At 40.5% G+C, this 20,255-nt stretch overlaps 1 protein-coding gene across 1 annotated transcript in view; it reads left to right on the top strand.

Annotated features, from left to right (window-relative positions):
* The window catches only part of ANXA2 (annexin A2), a 29,120-nt gene that overhangs the window by 5,097 nt on the left and 3,768 nt on the right, over window positions 1–20,255 (top strand). The window contains exons 3-8 of the mRNA XM_054168857.1: window positions 6,061–6,160; window positions 11,920–12,014; window positions 15,203–15,316; window positions 18,301–18,391; window positions 19,657–19,736; window positions 20,059–20,118. Coding sequence (XP_054024832.1) covers window positions 6,061–6,160; window positions 11,920–12,014; window positions 15,203–15,316; window positions 18,301–18,391; window positions 19,657–19,736; window positions 20,059–20,118 — 540 coding nt within the window. The remainder of the gene's footprint in view (window positions 1–6,060; window positions 6,161–11,919; window positions 12,015–15,202; window positions 15,317–18,300; window positions 18,392–19,656; window positions 19,737–20,058; window positions 20,119–20,255) is intronic.

The raw sequence follows: 20,255 nt of genomic DNA, 5'->3' as shown, positions 1-20,255 counted from the left end.
GCACTATACCACCAGTTGCACAGTTTACAAGAGGCCACACACCTACATAAACACACAAGGACTAAAGAACTTGTTGGCATTTTTCAACCACAAAGCAGCTGTAAACCATAGGACAGTTAGATGAACTGACTACATACAGTGAGAGTGCTTCTCACTGGCCAGCAGCATGAGCAGTATTTATGTTCTGGGCCATATGAAAGAGATCACAGGACAATCTGAATGGCCAGTTCACATCTGTGTCCCCTTCTTCCAAAGAAACAAGTGAATTAAGGATGACAAGAGAAGATGGAAATGTATTCAGTTTCACTGATACCTTCTGAAATATGTTTTTTTCACTTACAAATGGAGACCATTAATGAGAATTCCTGCAATGGTTGTCACCAAAACCAACCTACCTTTTGAAAAAGCTTATTTTCTCATTTTCCCTTTTGAAAAGCTTAAAGAATCTTGGGGTTTATTGTGTATTTTCTGCACTTGATAGTTTTATTGAAATACCAGAAAGCCACATTCTCTTCGTTTTATTTCTTATGTTGCAACATTAGATGGTAGGATTACCAGTGTAGTGTCAGGGTATCACACCATGAATTTGTGGTTCTGTCATTGTCACTGAAGGGGAAGTGAATCCTACCCATGTGTTATTTCATCATGTTGCTTATAAACTTGCTGTACTTTTAAATTTTATAGCTAGTAACTCCAAATCTGAGCTCATTACAAGATAACATTTTGCCTGTATTTGTTACTTGTTGCAAAATCAATTGTACCATTTGTGAAAGAGCTCTTGCAAAGAGCTGGCTAATGCACTGTAGGTAAGTGGCAAAGCTGATTTATACTGCAAGAGCAGTCAGCTTTTCAGATTTGTTTGTTTCAACAGAGAATTACTTTTGGAATAATATTTGAGCAATCTGGTCCCAAGGGCAGAAATGTTTCCTTCTGTGATGCTTGTAAGAAGTTGCGAATGTCAAATCTGAACACTGTTCCATGCTAGCATTTTCATCCGAAATCCTGCCCCAGAGCCTAAGAAATAGGAGGCAGTTGATTTGTTCTGTAGATTCAAAGTTAGAAGCCATAATTATTGAGTAGCTAGTCTGCATAAAGGACTTGCCCAGCTCCCAAATCACAAATATAATGCTATGCATTTTCTCAGCACACAACAAAAATACTCAGGAAATACTTTGAGCTGGGTGAAGGAGAGGTACCCAACTCTGATGAGCTCACAAGGTGACTTGCTTCAGGTTATCACAGTATAGACTGGAATAGAATAAACCAGGTTGGAAGAGACTTTCGAGATCATCATGTCCAACCCATCATCCAACATCATCTAAACAACTAGACCATGGCACCAAGCACCCCATCAAGTCTCCTCCTAAACACCTCCAGTGATGGTGACTCCACCACCTTCCTGGGCAGCCCATTCCAATGGGCAATCACTCTCTCTGTATAGAACTTCTTCCTAACATCCTGTCTAAACCAGCAGCTTGAGACTGTCAGGCTGCGCCAGGGGAGGTTTAGGCTGGATGTTAGGAAGAAGTTCTATACAGAGAGAGTGATTGCCCATTGGAATGGGCTGCCTGGGGAGGTGGTAGAGTCACCGTCATTGGAGGTGTTCAGGTGGAGACTTGATGGGGTGCTTGGTGCCATGGTTTAGTTGTTTAGGTGGGTTGGATTGGTTGATAGGTTGGACACGATGATCTTGAAGGTCTCTTCCAACCTGGCTTATTCTATTCTATTCTCTTGTTCTGGTGCTCAGAACAAGAACTACCTCCCTCAGGTAGTTGCAGAGAGCAATAACGTCTCCCCCAAGCCTCCTCCTCAAGCAACCCCAGCTCCCTCAGCCTCTCCTTATAGGGCTTGTGCTCCAAACCTCTCACCAGCTTTGTTGCCCTTCTCTGGACATGTTCCAGCAAGTCAACATCTTTCCTAAAATGAGGAGCCCAGAACTGGACACAGTACTCAAGCTATGGCCTAACCAGTGCTGAGTACAGGGGCAGCCAGGATGCCATTGGCCTTCTTGGCCACCTGGGCACACTGCTGCCTCATCTTCAGCCTACTGTCAACCAGCACCCCCAGGTCCCTTTCTGCCTGGCCACTCTCCAGCCACTCTGACCCCAGCCTGTAGTTGTGGCCAGTGTGTAGAACCTGGCACTTGGATGTGTTAAATCTCATGCCATTGGACTCTGCCCAGCCTGTCAAGGTCCCTCTGCAGAGTTCTTCTAACCTCTAACAGATCAACTCCTGCCCCCAGCTTGGTGTCATCTGCAAATGTGCTGATGATGGACTCAATGCCCTCATCCAGATCATCAGTAAAGATGTTAAAGAGCACAGGGCCCAGCACTGATCCCGGGGGGACACCACTAGTGAGTGGCTGCCAGCTGGATATGGCACCATTCACCATCACTCTCCGGGCTTAGCCCTCCAGCCAGTTCCTAACCCAATGTAGAGTGCTCCTGTCCTAGCCACAGGCTGGCAGCTTGGCCAGGAGTTTGCTGTGGGGGACGGTGAGACCTCAAGGGATCATCAGGTCCAAGTCCCCTGCCAAAGCAGGATCACTTAGGCTAGTCCACACAGGAATGCATTCAGGTGGGTTTTGAAAGTCTTCAGAGAAGGAGACTCCCCACCTCCCTGGGCAGCCTGTTCCAGTAGTCCATCACCCTCACTATAAAGAAGTTTTCTCCTCAAGCTGAGGTAAAACCTTCTATGTTCAAGTTTGAACCTGTTGTTCCTTGTCTTATTGCTGTGCACTGCCAAAAAGAGCTTGGTCCCCTCCACCTGACACCCACCCCTCATATATTTACACATATTGATGAGCTCCCCTCTCAGTCTTCTCAAGACTAAATAGCCCCAGGGATCTCAGCCTCTCTTCATAGGGGAGATGTTCAAGTCCCCTAATCATCCTTTTGGCTTTCTGTTGGATTCTCTCCAGCAGGTCTCTCTTTCTTGAACTGGGGAGCCCAAAACTGGATGCAGTATTCCAGGTGCGGTCTCATCAGGGCAGAGAAGAGAGGTAGAAGAACTTTCCTAGACCTGCTGGACACACCCTTCTTGATACTTCCCAGGATACTATTGGATTTCTTGGCAACAAGGGCACCTTGTTCTGTGGAGAACTTGCTGTCCACCAGCACTCCCAAGGTCTTTCTCTGTGGAGCTGCTTTCCAGCAGGGCAGCCCTCAACCTGTACTGGTGCATGTTGTTACTCCTCCCCACATGCAGGACCCTGCACTTGTCCTTACTAAACTTCATGAGGTTTGCCTGCACCCAGCTCTCCCTTCTGTCCAGGTCATGTTGGATGGCTGCACAGCCCAACAGGGTGTCAGCCAACTCCCCCTAGTTTTATATCATCAATATACTTGCTGAGGGTACACTCAATTCCCTCATCCAGGTTATTGATAAAGACATTGAATAAATGTGGACCCAATACTGATTCCTGGGGAACACCACTGGCCACAGGCCTCCAAGTCGATTCTGTCCCACTGATGACGACCCTTTGAGCTCTGTTGTCGAGCCAGTTTTTGATCCACCTCACAGACCAGCCATCCATGTCACATTTCCTGAGCTTTTTTATGAAGATGTTATGGGAGACAGTATCAAAAGCTTTACTGAAGCCAAGATATGAGACATCCACTGCTCTTCCCTCATCTACCCATTTGGTCATAAGTTCATAGAAGGCTGTCCACGTTGACTACTCCTAATAGCCTTCTTGTCTTCCATGAGGTTAGAGATGACCTCTAGGATGAGCTGCTCCATCATCTTTCCAGGGATGGAGGTGAGGCTGACTGGTCTATAGTTGCCTGGGTCCTCCTTCCTGCCTTTTTTGAAGACTGGAGTGACCTTTGCTTTCTTCCAGTCATCAGGCACCACTCCTATTTTCCACAGCTTTTCAAAGATGATGGAGAGAGGTTCAGCAACAGTATCAGCAAGCTCTCTTAGCACTTGTGGATGCACCCCATCAGGGCTCAGGGATTTGTATGTCTTTAGTTGGTGTAAGAGATCTCTAACATGGTCCACATCTCTCAAGTTCTGCTCCCTTGCTTCTAGACTCTGAGCTTCCTGAGGGCTCATCTTAAGAGTAAAGACTGAAGCAAAGAAGGCATTCAGCAACTCTGCATCACCAGTTACCATGTCTCCCATGTCATTCAGTAGTGGGCTCACCTTTTGCCTGTTCTTCCTTTTCATTGATGTATTTGAAAAAACTCTTCTTGTTCTCTTTCACCCCTCTGCCGAGATTCAGTTCCAGGAGGGCCTTGGCCTTCCTTGTTGCATCTCTGCATTCTCTGGCTATATCTCTATAATCTTCCCAACTGACCAGTTCTTTTTTTCCTACATATTGTAAACCTCCTTTTTATTTTTTAGTTTCACTTAGAGTTCCTTGCTTATCCATGCAGGTCTTCAGCTTGCCTTGATTTTATTTTATATTTTTTTCCCCCAAGGGAATCCATGTCTCTTGAGCTTGGAGGAGGTAATGTTTGAATATTAAGAAGCTCTCTTGGGCCCCCCTTCCGTCCAGCGCCCTAGTCCACTGGATATTCCTAAGTAGAGTATTGAAGAGAGGAAAGTTGGCCCTATTAAAGTCCAGGGTTGAAATTTTACTTATCACCCTGTTTCTTCATCTGTTGATACTAAACTCTGAACATGTCATGGTTACTGCAACCAAGATTACCCCAAGACCATCTAGAAGTGCCACATCATTGTGTATCCCAATGGGCTTTGGTTTAGGACTCTTTCAGGAACATACACTTCTTTGAGGCTGCGTTCTGCATCTTCATTTGCTGTTTCTGTTAGCAGTTTGATCTGCTAGCAGGAAAGGCTGTGTTTTGTGGTATGGATGTGGGCCAGACTGGGGCCACTTTGCTAGATAAGCTGATGGTAAGAGACAGAAGAAAGAATGGTTCAGTTTATCAGTGCCTTTTTGACTTCTCATCTCCATAGTGTAACACAGATTGTCTCAAGAAGGCACAGTGGTTGCTGCTAGGGAAATCTGTCCGGGACAGTGTGATCTCTACAGGATAGAATCAAATGCAGTCAAAGCCCATGGAATCTTTTAGTTAAAATTTATCCTTCGTTTAACAATTTGCATGCAAAAAGATCCTCCGGGGTTGTTAAGATAGCTTAGTCCTATTTATGAACTCTGTTTGGGTTAGGGACAGAAACAAAAGTTTCCAGGGATCTTTATCATGAAAGCTGAGTCATTCATTCACTTAGGAAACAGCTATGGTAATTCCAGATGTTAGCCACTGCTCCTTTTTGCCAGAAGTTGGGTCTCTGAACTCAGCAGAGTGGGATTTGTCAGTGTTTCTCAGCTGTTCATATGAAAGTCTGTGGTTTAGTTTAGCTTGTCCGTGATAGGTGATGAGCTGAACAGTTGGCTTACATTGAAACAGCAAAGAGCTGAATCTCTGTTCTGGTGATCTCCTGTTTGAAGCTGCAATCTTCAGGAGAGAGCATAAACAGCTCATAACATCTGCTAACTTTTAAAATGTTGCAACTGTTCAGTAAGTGAACTTACCTGCAAGTCTTGTTATTCCTAGCAGAGGTGATTTGAAGTATCATTTGCTTTCGTTAGCCTTGTGCTGCTTAAACCAGGTAACTGCAGGCAGAGTTTCAAAGGGAAGTTGTGATTAACTTCTGCTTTTGAAGATTTTGGGGGTTTATAAATTTGTAGCCTATAATCCAAAGTAAAGTATCAGCTTCAAACCTAAAATACTTCAAACTTACTCTTTCTTTGAATTAGCTTTCTGTAGTCAATTTCCTTCTGATCTAGCCAGAAAACTCCAGATTTTAGAAGATTGAAGTGAGTAGACTTGTAATGTATTAGGTTTTTGCTGCAATAATAAAAATGTGATTTTCTATATATTATTTGTTATAATAAGCATGGCACAGACAAACCACATCAAGAGAATCCCATTCAGCAGCTCACAGGAGAACTCCATTTTCACAGATACCCAGTGGTAGTTATTATATTTACAAATGGCTAGATACCAGTTAATGGAGAGGCCTGTGTGTTCCTAACTGCAGTAAGGATAGGATTATATGGTTTCACTTCCAGGTGTGTTCTTTTTCTCCTAGCATTCTCTTCCACCAAGTGCCTATGCTGCAGTTAAGGCCTACCCAAATTTTGATGCTGACCGGGATGCTGCAGCCCTGGAAACAGCCATCAAGACCAAAGGTGAGGAACATGGGCAGTGGCTTTGACTCCACTTGCAAGATAGAATGCTGGCATTAAAAAAATAATCTTCTGTGTTTTAAGACCACTGTTCTAGTATCCTTATTCAAGGATACCTGTTTTAGGAGATAGTGAATTTCTCAGACGTTGCCAATGAAATCTTGACTGTGTTAGATTTTGAGCTCTCTAAATATGTGCATTGGATGTACTTTTGAAGTTTGCAACCAAGATTATGACTGAAAATTTCCACTTTTTTCTCTTGAACCATCAGTACTTCAAATTCTACTACTATGTCTGTCACTGAGAATGAGGTGTCAGCTTCTGTGGCAGTGATTTGGGACCAAGCTCTGAATCATGGATTTCTACTGAATTATTGGATTGGACATTTCTTTCTTTCTGCTCTCCAGACAGCTGAATAAGATACTTGGAACATTTTTTCTTTGGGTTATGAACTAAATGGTCATGTATCTTCTATTAATTTGGGATAAAACAAAGTCCTAGAAACAACAGAATGCAGAATTCTGAAACTATTTTGCCATATTTCAGAGGCTTCTCTGAGTCAGGCTCTCAGGTAGGCTTTAGTTTGCCTATATTAGTGCCAGGATCCACCACTTTGCTGACTGGCAGGAAACCATGACGGAGCAGGGGAGAGATGCAGCTACATGGGGATGCCTGGTACACTGAAACAATCAGGAAAGTACAAAGTACAGCTCTGGAGTAATACCTTGGTGGTACTCCCAGGGCAGCAATGCCCTGTCCTTCTCCTGCTCTGACATAGAAAGGGTGTGCCACACTTTTCCGGACTTCCTTCATGCTAGAGAAGCAACAGCTGGGTATAGCTGGAACTGCCAAGTCTTTCTTGCATGTCAAGAAAGGGAGAAATTTAAGAGTCAGTTTCTCATCAGAAAGCAATGCAGTCTTTCATCAGTGCCAACAAAGCATGTCTGACTTGCTTTAAAATAGATTTGCCCCACTTAGCAAGTGTGGGGCTTCCTTTCACCACATTTCAAATTTGACTGGAGAAATCCTTGTCTGCTTATTAAGGTAGGTTCAGTTCTGATTTTGAATAATTTTATGGTTTGTTTTTATTTTTAAAAATTCTCTTGCAAGAGAGGAGTAAATGTCATTGTGCATGGCAGAAGATGCATTGTGTGTGTGTACCTAGTTTTGTCTGGGCTTGATTTTTCACAGTTCTAATTACAGGCCAAATCCTAAACATGTCAAATAGACCATCAGACTTGGAGGACACGTACAAATTTACCCATTTGAACACTCACACTCTTAATTAGTGCAGAAGGAAATGGCAATATTGTAGGCAGTACAGAAGCTTTTCCAGTCAGGAAAGTCAGGCTCATGTCGCTTTTTCACTTTCAGCAAAGATAAGCAATTACTGAGTTTGGGTTTAAGATGCATGGAACATTTCATTAGAGAAATTATTCCCAACCATTTGAGCAAATAATAGGGAAGCACATTTGTGGGATTGAGCATATTTCTGCTTATTAGCTTGTTATCCATGAGTTTTTTGGAGAAGGCAGCTTTTCAGGGGAGGGTCTGTTTATGGTTTTAATCCTGAATCTTCCACCGTAAAGACTGTCTCAAAGGAAATATTCCTGGGGAGAATAAAGAGCAAGAGTGTTAGGACATATCTCCCAGGCACTTCCTGTGCAAAATGAATGCTTGGTTGCCTGATATTTTCATTTACTAATTCAGGAAGATTGTTAAAATGCAAGTTCTGTAATATATGTGTGGGGTTTTTTTTCCAATGCAAATACTGAATCATCCAGACAAGAGCTGGTTTTCTGCTGACAGTGATGCACAAGGAAGTTCTTCTGCAAGAAAAATATTTTAAAATATTTCTGGGAAATATCTTAATAGGTTTTGAGCTAAAAATGTAACACTCATAATGAACAAATACCACCTACCCACAGCAGATCCCTTTTCCCCAGCTCTCTAACATTCAGCTAGTGTTGTATCTGGAAGTAAGCAATGTATGTTGCTTCATCTTTGGAATTGTGAAGAGTAACATGACTTGTTCACCTTATTTAAAGACAATGAGAGAGATGTAACAGCTTATAAATACATGGGCAATGGGCAGGCTCTCTGCTGTTGAGATGGTGAGTTTCCAAACAATGCGGAACCAACATAAGAACCAAGTGTTTTGAGGGTTTTACTGTATACAGGATAAATGACTCCTTGCCTTTTCTTTGTTTAAAAAATACAGTTCTTTACATGCTATAATGGGCCTGTATTTCACAGTCATCTAAGTAGTGTTTTGAATTGTGTCCTTGATAGCAGTACTATGGAAACTGAATCACATGGAGTCTTACCTTTGGGAGAAATCGTTAGGGTACACGTTCTGCATTTTGATGTTAGCAGTATGCAGGGAGGGGTCTTGCAGTCAGGGCAGGCCAGTTTTCAAAATTTTCCATCTGATTGCTTATCCACCAGTTTCCTAGTAATGCAAACTCCCTGACTCAGTTGTGAATCTCCATTTCAATGACTGGATGTAAAATGGGTAAAACTTACTTTAGGGCTGAACAACAACCTTGTGTGTTAGGTGTAGAGAATCTGACTGTTCTGCAATGTTCATTAGCCCTCTTCTGATTAATACCTCGGAAGTTAGCTATCTATTTATGGAAATACTTTTATGAGAAATACTGTAACATGTTCACTGTGGTGTAGGTCTGTCTGCAAAAACTATACTGCATGAATTATTGCTCAAAGCCCAGCAAAGAGCTGTTGAGTTAAATGTGAGTGGCTTACGTATATCTAAAACCTACAAAGGGAGATGTGTAAAAAGGCTTCTAGATGCTTTAAAACCAGTTTGTAGTGAGTTCAACCTGGAGTTCCTGCAATGCAGGTAATTTGTTACAGTTCTAGCTTGTTCCTTTTGTAATAAATGTCATTGCTGTGACAATTTCATATTTATGCTATTTTTTTTTTCTGTGAGAAGTTCATCCAGTGCCTAAGCATATTGTCTGTAAATGTTGACTTTCTGCTGCATGGCACAAAAGGCTGCTTGGTTTCTGTATGATGCTCCCTTGTGCCCTGTGTATTGATTAGCTATAATATGTGGGCCTAAATAGAAGACTAACAAACTAAAAGGCTATTAGAGTGCATGTTAGGATTCAATTCAGGGTGCTGTTGGTTTTGCCCATGGAAATTCAGGTTCAGTGCCTCCTCTGTGGAGTCTCCTCTGGAGACTTGCAAAACCCACCTGGACACCTTGCTGTGCAACCTGGTCGAGGTGACCCTATTTGTAGCCTGGGGCTTGGGACAAGATGATCTCCAGAGATCCCTTTCAACCACTGTCATTCTGTGATTCCATGTCTTTTAAACAAAAACATTAAAACTCCTAACTTCGGTGATGTTAATTTCCTCTTTGTTTGCTGTTTGAGCCATAACACTGTGGTCTTGTTAACAGATTCTATCTTTTAGAAGAAAAGGTGCTATTAATCAAAGGGTTGTTTGGGTTTTTTTTACGATCTACTTCTCTCCCATCTCAAATACGTTTCCATTGGCAAGGAATATTTTTGTGTTTACTTTTCGTGGGTGGGTTGGTTGGTTGGTTTGGGTTTGTGTTTTTGAAGTAAGCCACAGTGTCTAATTGTCAGTTGCTCACTGATAAAATCTGCCCAGCCAGAATAAATTCGGAAATAAACTTTTGTTTCACTACCCTGAAACTTTGAGCTGTTTTTAGAGAACAGCAGTAAAATGTGTTTGAGCTGCTCTCCTGCTCCACTCCACCTCAGCAGATGTGAGTCAGCATCCTGTGCAGCATGATTCCCAAATGTGAAGTACAAGTGCTTATTTTCCATTAAATTCCAGAGCAATGAGTTAATTTCATATTTCTTTCCACTAAGCATATGAATAATAAGCTTTAATGCAGTAATTCTTGGGCTTCCAATCTATCACAATTATGATAAAACTTCAGAATTTCATTTGCCTTTTTTTGAATGCCAAGAATGGTTTAAGTGTAGAATTTGCTAAAAAGCTGAAGGCATAGGCTTTTGCTGTGGTCCTGCAACAGCTGAAAGGTCCACTGTCTGTGCATCTGTCTGCATGTGACCATTGCTGAACTGGGACAAATTGTTTTACAAAATAGGAACCCTTTTTAATATGTGCAGGAGTAGAATATGACTGAAATGTCAGCTTGTTTTCAAACCAAAATTTGTACCTAAGGCATAGGATGCTTTCCAGGGCCTTTTGACTTGTGCAGGCCTAGCTTGTGTGAGTAAGAGCACCGATACTGGTCTGCCTCAGCACGAAGTAAGGACATAAGGCTTTCAAGTACAGTTTTTCATCATGAAAAATGTGGCTAAGAGGGAGAAAAGAATTTTGGATTTGATTCATCATTTTAGGTTTCTGTAGCTAAAGGCTAAAAGGGCTTTTGCAGCGTTCACGCTTTTTATGATTAATTATATCATATCTGCTGCGGTCCTTTGTTTCAAGTTCCTCTGAGGTTGCTGGAGTAATAAGGAAAATAAATGTAGATGGATTCTGGCAGGGATCTGAGTCCTGCTAGTAGCTGCTGATCCAGTCCTTACTATTGTTTGTTGGGTTTTTTTAAATCAAAAAGTCATCATTATCACTTGTGTGCAAACACAAAAGATGATGAAGAATGTCGAGTCCAGTCAGGGTCTGGGGATAGCTTTTGAGTTGCCAAAACCAAGCTGCTGCTGACAATTATGATAAGAACAACTGTGCCAGTCCAAGGAGTGTAGGTTCAGGAGAATCAGGTTGGAAAGGAGCAAATGGAGTAGTAAGAATGAGAAGGAATCTAAGTGCAAGTTAGTAGCAGCAGCCAGAAGCGAGTGGACAAGTCATAAGGTACTGCCTGTGTTGGAAAGAACATTAAGTAGCAAGTGGCTGTATCTCGAAAAAAATCTGAATATCCTGCTTCCTAGACAGCCTGAGCTTTGTCTCTGTATGCATTGACCTGTATTGCTGACCCCTACAGCATCCAAAGCTGTGGTGTACATTAGGTTCTTGTAACAGCCAGAGTAATCACAGATGCATGCTTTGGCTTTTAACCTACAGTAAATCTTAGTGATCTCCTTGTATTCAGCCTGCAGTTGCATTAAAGTGTAGGGATTTTTAAAACTAAACCTTTACTGATCTGCAGTTCACTGACTTAAAAGATGGATCGAGAGTTTGATCATCCAAGGCCTCTAGGGCATGCTAGTTAAAACTCAGCATGCATCTTGGAGTGGCGATTTCAAAAAAAGCACATATGTAGTTGTTCCATCTGAGCTGCTGAGAGATTAAATATACTGGTGCATTTTCCCATTTTTAAGTTAAGAATGATATTTAAATGTCTGTGGGCTAAATAGAAAATACTGACTTCTTTATTAAGAGGCTTTAATTGGAAACAGCATACCAAAATTATGGGGCAGGCTTTAGTACATACAAGTTCATGTCGGTCTTAAAGCCCTGTGTTCTTGATCAAATTTTTGCAGAATGCTGAGTGACTAAATAGAAGTACAGAGACACACAAGGGAAGAAAGAAAGGAGGAGTAAAGCTGGTCACAAACTAGCCGCCTTTGAGGTGTATATATGCTTGTGTACCCAAGCATCTACGTCACATCAAAACTTTGAGGTCTTTCTCCAAGGCCAGGACATGAGATATGCGAACTGAAGAGAGCTGTTGCGCTCTGCTCCGAACAGCACATATGCTATGTTTGGAGTGTGGAAGAGCATATTAATACACAGAGAACAGTATTAAGAAAGCTTCTTCAATTCTTTGCCTTTTGTTTGTCTAGGTGTGGATGAAGTCACCATCATCAACATCCTGACAAACCGCAGCAATGAACAGAGGCAGGACATCGCTTTTGCCTATCAGAGGAGAACCAAAAAGGTAAAAAAAAAAAAATAAGAAATCTGTATTAGGAAAAAAAAATTACTAAAAATTAATATTAAGAAATAGCAAGTATTTAATATTTGCTTGTGGACAGATTTTTTTTTTCAGGGTTTGTGTATTTCACAGTTAAGTGGATATAAACTGGAGATCAGTATTATTTGGTTTATTTTTTCACTAAAATTGAAAATGTGTCTACTTTGTCTATGTCATCACAGCTTAGGACTGGTAGGACTTCCACATTTGTTGAGTATGCAAAACTGGGACAGAAATCTGTCTGGGATTCCCCACTGTTGGGGAGACAGTGGTTTCCTAGTACCTCCAGAAATCCTGACAGGTGACATACCAGCCAGCCAAGCCACAGGATTCCCTGGTGGAATACGGTAAAAAATAGTGAATAGTCATTGATGTGAAATGCTCTGTTTGAAGGAAGAAATAAAAGGGAGATGCTTTAGTGGAATTTTTTTTTCCTGGTATTTTTGGGTGGGGTTTAGTTGAGACAACTCGGCATAAAGGAAGTATTCTGTTTCTGTTGGCAAAGCTTGCTTAAATGAGCAAAGACTGCAGTCAGTTGTGGTACAAACACTGGAGTGATACAAGTTGAACTATCATTAGATATTATCCTTAGAAATACCTTGGGTACCAATCTGTTGACAAAGAGAAGACTGTAAAGTGTCTGCAAAATTCTGCCTAATGAGTCTTGTGATCTTTAAGGCAAGAGATGTTCTCTTGGTTTTTGAAGTTTTGAGAGTCTTACTATAGTTGAAATTGTATGCCCATGAAAACCAGGTTATTTCTGTAGTTACAATTATGATGATTATATCTCTTTCAGGTTTGCCAGACTCCAAATGGTAGTCCTTCAATAGCAGCTCAGAATGATCAACTGAAACAAAATGTAAATCTAGAATTGAATTTTGGAGATTCACTGGCTTTTCTGCATGGCTCATATAGGCACATGCAGAAGCAGGCACAGGTTGAACACAAGTATGTGTGTGTGCATGTCTGCACCTTGGCAGTCATGCCCTGTGGGTACTGGCAGAGTCGCCTGTAGAAGTGCACCCTAGTAGTGAAATATGTCACTTAAAACTTTGCTGAATGTTTTGCATGACTACAAAAATGCACAGTCAAAAAAAAATCTGCAACTTTTTTCATCTGTTTCCCTCTCACCTTTTTTCCTTGCATTGACCCAAGGGCAAACTGAATTCAAGTGGCAAAGAATAAAAGAGTCTATAGAAACAATGCAAATTTGTAGTAGGCACAACTCAGTGAAATAAAGTGAAAGGCAAGAGATGGGGAAGTGGGACATGAAAAGACATATATGTGTATCTCTCAGGGACATTGTCTCGTGGGTTTTTCTGGCAGTGTGTTGTATTGCACCAGGCTACTGCTTCTGTGTGTTGTAGGATTTCTCAGTAGACCACTGTAATTTCAAAAAGTGGCAGATCTGCCTCTCTTCATTCTTTTGAGTTGAGTGTCTAATGGAGACTGTTGGTTATCTTGAGAAACAGTTTGATCTGTGTAGTCTTTCCCCATCACAAGTGCAAATGAAACTGCCAGTGTATACTGGGGGCTCTACATGTGTGTATTTGTATACAGTGTCTGGTCAGTCCTAACTGCTGCAAATAATCTCTTAACTATTAAATTAACTGCTCATTTGGAACACATAGTGAAAACTTTTCTCTTTACTGTTCATGAGTCAAGGCACTCTGTCAGTTATCTGCTTCCCACTTATTTCTCAGAGGTCTCCTAGCCATAGCAAAGAATATCAGAGTGGAGAATCCTGCAGGGAGAAGACCTTATTTCTCTAGAAGCTAATATAAGGGCAGGTGCTTAGTTCAATTTGAGGATTTTTTTTTTTCTCCAGTTATTTGGGTAAATCCTACTGTAGTGATTTTGTGTTCCCTTCTGCCTTCACACCAAAGTGCAAAGATTGCAAAAGCTTCACTCAGCTAATTGGAATTCATGGCAGCATCCTAAAATTTATTATGGAGATATTCAGTATCTTTGCTGTTTCAGGTGATGTCTGAGGAACTTGTTTTCATATGAATAAATGATAGGATATTGTACTCAGAATTTAATTATTGTAATAAAACATTTCTTAGACTAGAGCAGCTAGATGCCCAACAGCCCCGTTCACTCTCTTAGTCAATCTGTCCATTAAATGCATGCAGTATTAGCATATTAGTGTCCTGGATTAAATGGGTGACTCTGGAATTTCACTAAGTGCTTTGGCTTTTTATTTCTCTGGTACAAACTTCACTGCAGTTTTGCTGAGTTCACTTTCTCTACCTACTCTTCTCCTGCCCCTCAGGCTTACAAATCGTTATTATAGAAACCAGCAGCTGAAATGCAGCAATTCTCTTCTGAATGCTACAGACTTAACTCATCTTCGGGGGAGACACTGATCTGCATGAACCCCGAACTTGATATTGGGGAATTCGACTTTGTAACTACCCTACGATGAAGCTGATTAATTGGCATTATTCACATTGCATCTGAAACCCATTTAGAAAACTTTATTTCCTGGAGATTTGCACACATCCTGCAAAGTGAACATACCTGAATCTTTCTCTAGAATAGATTGACAATCGACAATAGAGTCTTTGGCTGCACTCTTCTGATAGTTTCCTTGAAGACAGGGATAATTTTTCTGTTCTCAGGGATGATTTTGTTTTTGTTGTTTCTCCTTTAGCTAGCTGTTTGTGACCTGGGCCTGTACAGTGGAATAACTGTGCACTCAATTTTGTCATGTCTTGGCTAGTAAAGAGCTGGGATAATAGGAAAAACACAAATAATACACCACTACTGGAAAAAGCTATGGGAGTGTGATGGAGACCGCAGTGAGCGAAACTCAGATCTGTCTGTGCATGTTAGCTGCCAACGAAGAGCCAGTCCTGCAAGACTGGAGTGGAGCTGTTGAGATGTGGCTGCACCATGCTTCCTAGCACTTTATCAGCCACCAGTGGAATTCTTCCTCTTTTTTGGAGGATGAGAATAAGTTCCTTGGCCCTAAGGTCCTAGGTTTTCACCCAAGAAAAGCTCTCTACCTTCTGTTTCCTTGTCAATTGTGCAAGAAACACTACTGAAGACTTGGAGACTTGCAGCTCTACAGCCTAAATTCTGTGGAGATCAGAAGTGAGCTTTAATTATTTTTTTTTTTTCTTCCATCACTCCTCCTTTTTTTACAGGAACTTTCTGCAGCACTCAAATCTGCTCTCTCAGGTCATTTGGAGGCAGTGATTTTGGGCTTGCTGAAGACACCAGCACAATATGATGCCTCTGAACTGAAAGCCTCCATGAAGGTAAATGATTTGGGAAGTTTAACTATGTTAGTCTAGTATCTCTGCCTCAAGGATGAGTATGGACTTCACATTAAAGGCTACAGTTTTCTAACATGTCCACTGATGACTGGTGGGGGTTTTTTTGGTACTACAGGTTAAGTATCCAGCTGCATCCAAAATTACAGGAATTCTGAAACCACGTGATAATTAAATCCTCTCTTGAAGGAAAAAATAGTTGGCATCAGGTCAGGAATAACTCATAGGCTCTGTTCTGACTGGTTGCTGCTTTGTAACCAGTGAAGTGCTCTGAAAAACAATATACAGGTTCATAGTTGCAAAAAATCATTAAGAAAGCAGCTGTTAGTTGAAGCCATTAAATCCTCTGCTAGCATTTATAGGCTTAAATAGTAGTTTCCAGTTACTGGATCATATTATTGATCTTGAAAGAACATCCTGCACAAAACCTGCCTCTGTATAAAACACAAAGAGGAGGAGGCATCAAAAGCAGTCTTTGGAGAAACAGCACAGCAGTGAGTCCCTGTGTTCAGTCCTCTGCAATCACAGGCAAACATGGCATAGATTGCTGGTGTAGAAATATCTACTGCAGGCCACTGAAATTAGACTTTGAGAGGTGCCTGTGCCAGTGCAATCACCTTTCAAAGCAAATTAAGGTTTGGGGATTTGTATTTATAATCACTTAATTTCTTTATGTTCTTGATCAGGTTAATTTTTCTTTTTAAACAGTCAAAACAAATATTAAAACACACCCTTTGAAATTCAGATGATGACAAAAAAAGCCCAACTAATTTATGTCTCCAGACTATGAAAAGTGAGTTAAACATATAAACAAGAAACAAAAAACACGTCCTCCACCACCAACCCCCCCAAAACTCCCTCAAACCTCCAGCATCCAAAAACCACTGCAGTATGAAGGTGGTAAGTCTCTTAACTATGGGCCAAATCCCTCTTTGCGTAATCGGATGCTGCCCTCTTCTGGTATAAGTGGAGGCTACCCATAATTTACTGTAAATCAGATTAGTTTGGGTTTGGCTTATTCGTGGTTTTGGTTTTGTGGTTGTTGGTTTTGGGTTTTTTTTGTGTCTTATGTCTGATCAGTTGTATTTAGGATGACCATGTACTTGTATAGCATTTATGCTGTCTTTACAGACCAAAGACCAAGCCATTACCTCAGAGTAGCCACATTTGTAGAATATTTTATTCTCTCCCTACATCAGCTATTCCCACCTTCTAAGTAATGCTCTTAATTTGCCTGATCTTAAGTTTGCTGCAATACCCAGAGCATAATAAGCTATGAAATTAGGAATGCAAGTTGGGCAAAGCAAAGTTAGGAGGAGGAGTTCATTATTTTCCTGATACGCATTCTTTAAAAACACTTTTAAAATATTTAGCAAATCTTACATTTTGTAAGGTTTCCTTTTACTCCAGATACCCATTAGAACCACTCTGTGGAAAGTTTTCCTAATTCTCTTTTTTCTAACCCAATATTTATAAAATTGGTTGGGTTCAGTCTTCCTGTCCTCTTTTGGGTTTTGTTTTTTTTTCCCCTCTTCCATAGAGCCAGCTTTTCCAACAGGGTAGTTTTCCACATAATTACCTCCATTTTCCATAAGTGAAAGACTGCAAGCATGAGTTTTCCCAAGATACTACTCGGCATACTGCCCTTGGGAGTCCTGTGGAAACCATGCCCGTTTTTGCCACCTACAAATGCCTTTCCGTTGCAGATGGACATAACAGCATCCTAACAGGAGGCACAAGAGTGTGTTTCCTGTCTGCTGGTGATGCTAGAAGATGAGGGTAATAAAATTAGTGTGAACATGATTCATTGGTAGGTAAGAACTAAAACAGAATTAAAAAGCCACCAGTGGAGCCTATCTAAAAAACCCATATTTTCAAAATATTGAGGCATCTGGCTGCCAGATGGCTTTGCCAGCTGGTAACCCAAACATCCTTAGTGGTCTCAGGAGAGAAGCATCTTCAGCTCATCCAAGTTAGTCTTGTGTTCTGAGTCTGTCCTTCAGAGTTTCCTGTCTTTCTCCAGCAGGAAGAATGTTGCAGTGTTATTAGCAGCAACTTTTTTTTTGGCTGCTAATCTTTATGAATAATTGAACAAAATTTAGAGCACATTGATCAAGCCACATTGTTTCAGAGTGAGTTACTATAAGGCTTCATTAATACCTGATATATTTTGATGTGCTTTGTAGTTTAGCGATTAATACCTGTAGAACTTCTGTAAACAGTAATAATGCAGCTTAGTTCAAAGTACCGATCGACTTTGCTCACAACAGTGGCTTTCAAATATTATATAAAACCTCTTAATTTATTCAACTGGTTAAAAAAATATGAAATATGACTATTTTGTTTATCATGCTAATACATTTTTATTTCTTGGTAATAACATAGCTAATAGTAATGATGTTTCATCAGGATTTGTGCATTGTGAAGTACGTGGAAAATATGGACAATTCTAGAGGGGCTGTTAGCTAGAAATTCAGAACATGATTAAATATTTGCTGTCTTGGAGATAAGGCCAAGAGTAATGATAGTGTCACCCTTGGCTTTGTATGTACAGTGGAGAAGTTGTATTGAAGGGAGGTGTGGAAGCAGGAAAGAACAGACTGTGGGCTGCCCCTTTGCATGCTGAGAACCAGATCGCCTTCTTGTGCTTTCAATGGACAGAATAGTCACACATGGATTGTGATAGGTTGATCTCATGCAGTTATGCTGGTAGGAAAGCTGCTGAGTGTGATACTCACAGCAAATGCATATTGCCCAGAGATGACATCTACAGTATCTCAAAGCTACTGGAGTAGTATTTGGCAACTAAAAATGTTCCATCTGGGCTTTCTCAGGCACAGTTAGCAAAAAATATCCATGAATGGTTGTGAAACTGTTAAAGTGGGAGAAAGGAGATGTCTGTACAGTATTTTTAAACCATTCAAGCATGCCTTTTCATTTCTAGCACCTAAGTGAATTATGTGTTGCAGGGTCTGGGAACTGATGAAGACACGCTCATTGAAATAATCTGCTCACGAACAAATCAAGAGCTCAGTGAAATTAACAGAGTCTACAGGGAGAGTAAGTTTACTTCTAAAGTTTCAATTTAGCATGTTTTTACACTAAGTTAGTTGGAGAAGTTCCCTTCGATGTGAATTTGATTATCAGAGTCTATTATACAGTATCTGCTTTGATTCTTTGGCATCTGGACATAAAATACTTTTTTACATTGGTGTCCTGAATAATTGTGTTTATGTAGTTTCATCTTGCTGCTAGGTAGCAAACAAGTTGGAGAACGTTTACTTACATGTATTCCATGCATAGTAACAATTAATGATGTTAGATTTATGGATTCTAGGATCAATTATGTACTAAGTAGGTGAATCTGAAATCTATTGAAGCGTGCTTGTAAGTTGTTTTGGTACACCTGCTAGAAAATACATTCAAAAGCATATATCCTGCTTTTCATATTTCTAAATCATGTTATCTGATTGAAGCTATAATTAATTTATTATAAGTAGACATAAGGGTGGTCATTTCCTCATATTTTTGTGTTGGCCATTCTGGTTGGGTTTATCACATTTCAGTAGTGCAGCTGTCCAGTGCCTGTTTGTTTCCTTGAGCTTTAGAGTTGAGCTGCACCACAAATAGACTGAAATGTAGAAAACTACTGTGTGCTAATGCTTAATAGTTGTCAAGCAATTCTGCTAAGGTGCTAGCTAAGCAAAAAGGACAAGCAATAGCAATGTAGTCTTAATGTCTGGTTCTGAAAAAGTAAACAACATACGAGTCAGCAAAGAGTGTGTTGCTGCTGTAGATTAGGTTGCTGTTTTAAAGAAGAGATAGTCATTTTGTAGCAAGAGTGTATGACCACTTGGAAAGCAAAGAAAATGTTTAGACATTAGAGCAGAATTACATCCAGCATTCCTTCGATTTATCATAGGAGCTTTTATCTTTTGCATTCACCATGCCCTTGTCCAGTCATAAATCCATGAGTGGAGAAGGCCTAAATGCTATGTTTATTACACAAGCAAGCATCTGTTAATAGCTAAGAATATTCTAAAAAGATAGTGAGCTTAAACCAATATTCCCATCCTTTGAATAGTCACAGGCTTTCTTGTTATCCTTCCATGGCAGACTTTGATTACACAGGAGCTGTCATGACTAGGGGTAGCAATGTTGGTTTCATTGTATGCAAGCATGCATTAGTTTTCATTGTCTTTCATGTGACTTAAATTGTACCTGTTTGTTTATCTGCCTAACACACAATAATTAACAACTCTTCTTCTTGTAAAAGAGTATGTGTAGAACACAATTTACTTGAAAATATTTTTTTTGTTTCCTAGTGTACAAGACAGAACTGGAAAAGGACATTATATCAGACACATCTGGTGACTTCCGCAAGCTGATGGTTGCCCTGGCCAAGGTAGGCCTGTTTGTGTTTTTCCACCTTTCCTGATATGCTTGTCCTTTGGTGACTAGTGGTTGCCAGTAAAACAATTGAATTTGTAATTCAATTTTAAATTTCCTTGTATTTTCACTGTCTTTTGGGGAGAAAAAATACTCAAATGTGGAAGAAGAAAGTATTTTGATAGGAGCGCAGGATTCACAGGATCAGCTTCATAATGGGGACAAAGCATACTGTTACTCATTAGCAAATTCAGATTTCAGAAAATTAAAGAGAAAAGAATATGTATATAGCTTACTATCTGTTAACCTCTTCTAAATACCACAATCCTTGTTTGAAGGGCAAAAGGAATGAAGATACCTCTGTGATTGATTATGAGCTGATTGACCAAGATGCTAGGGTAAGTGCTGGTAATGACTGTTAAATTTCTTTAAATTGATCAAGCTTTTGGAGATACTGAGAGTACAAATACTGTGGGTATCTGCCACTTGCAGTCCTGATACCACTAGTACTTACACAGAAACGCTCTGGTATTTT

This window comes from Dryobates pubescens, chromosome 17 (genome assembly GCF_014839835.1).
Source record: "Dryobates pubescens isolate bDryPub1 chromosome 17, bDryPub1.pri, whole genome shotgun sequence".
Lineage (NCBI taxonomy): Eukaryota > Metazoa > Chordata > Aves > Piciformes > Picidae > Dryobates > Dryobates pubescens.
This window is presented reverse-complemented; position numbering and strand designations above follow the sequence as displayed.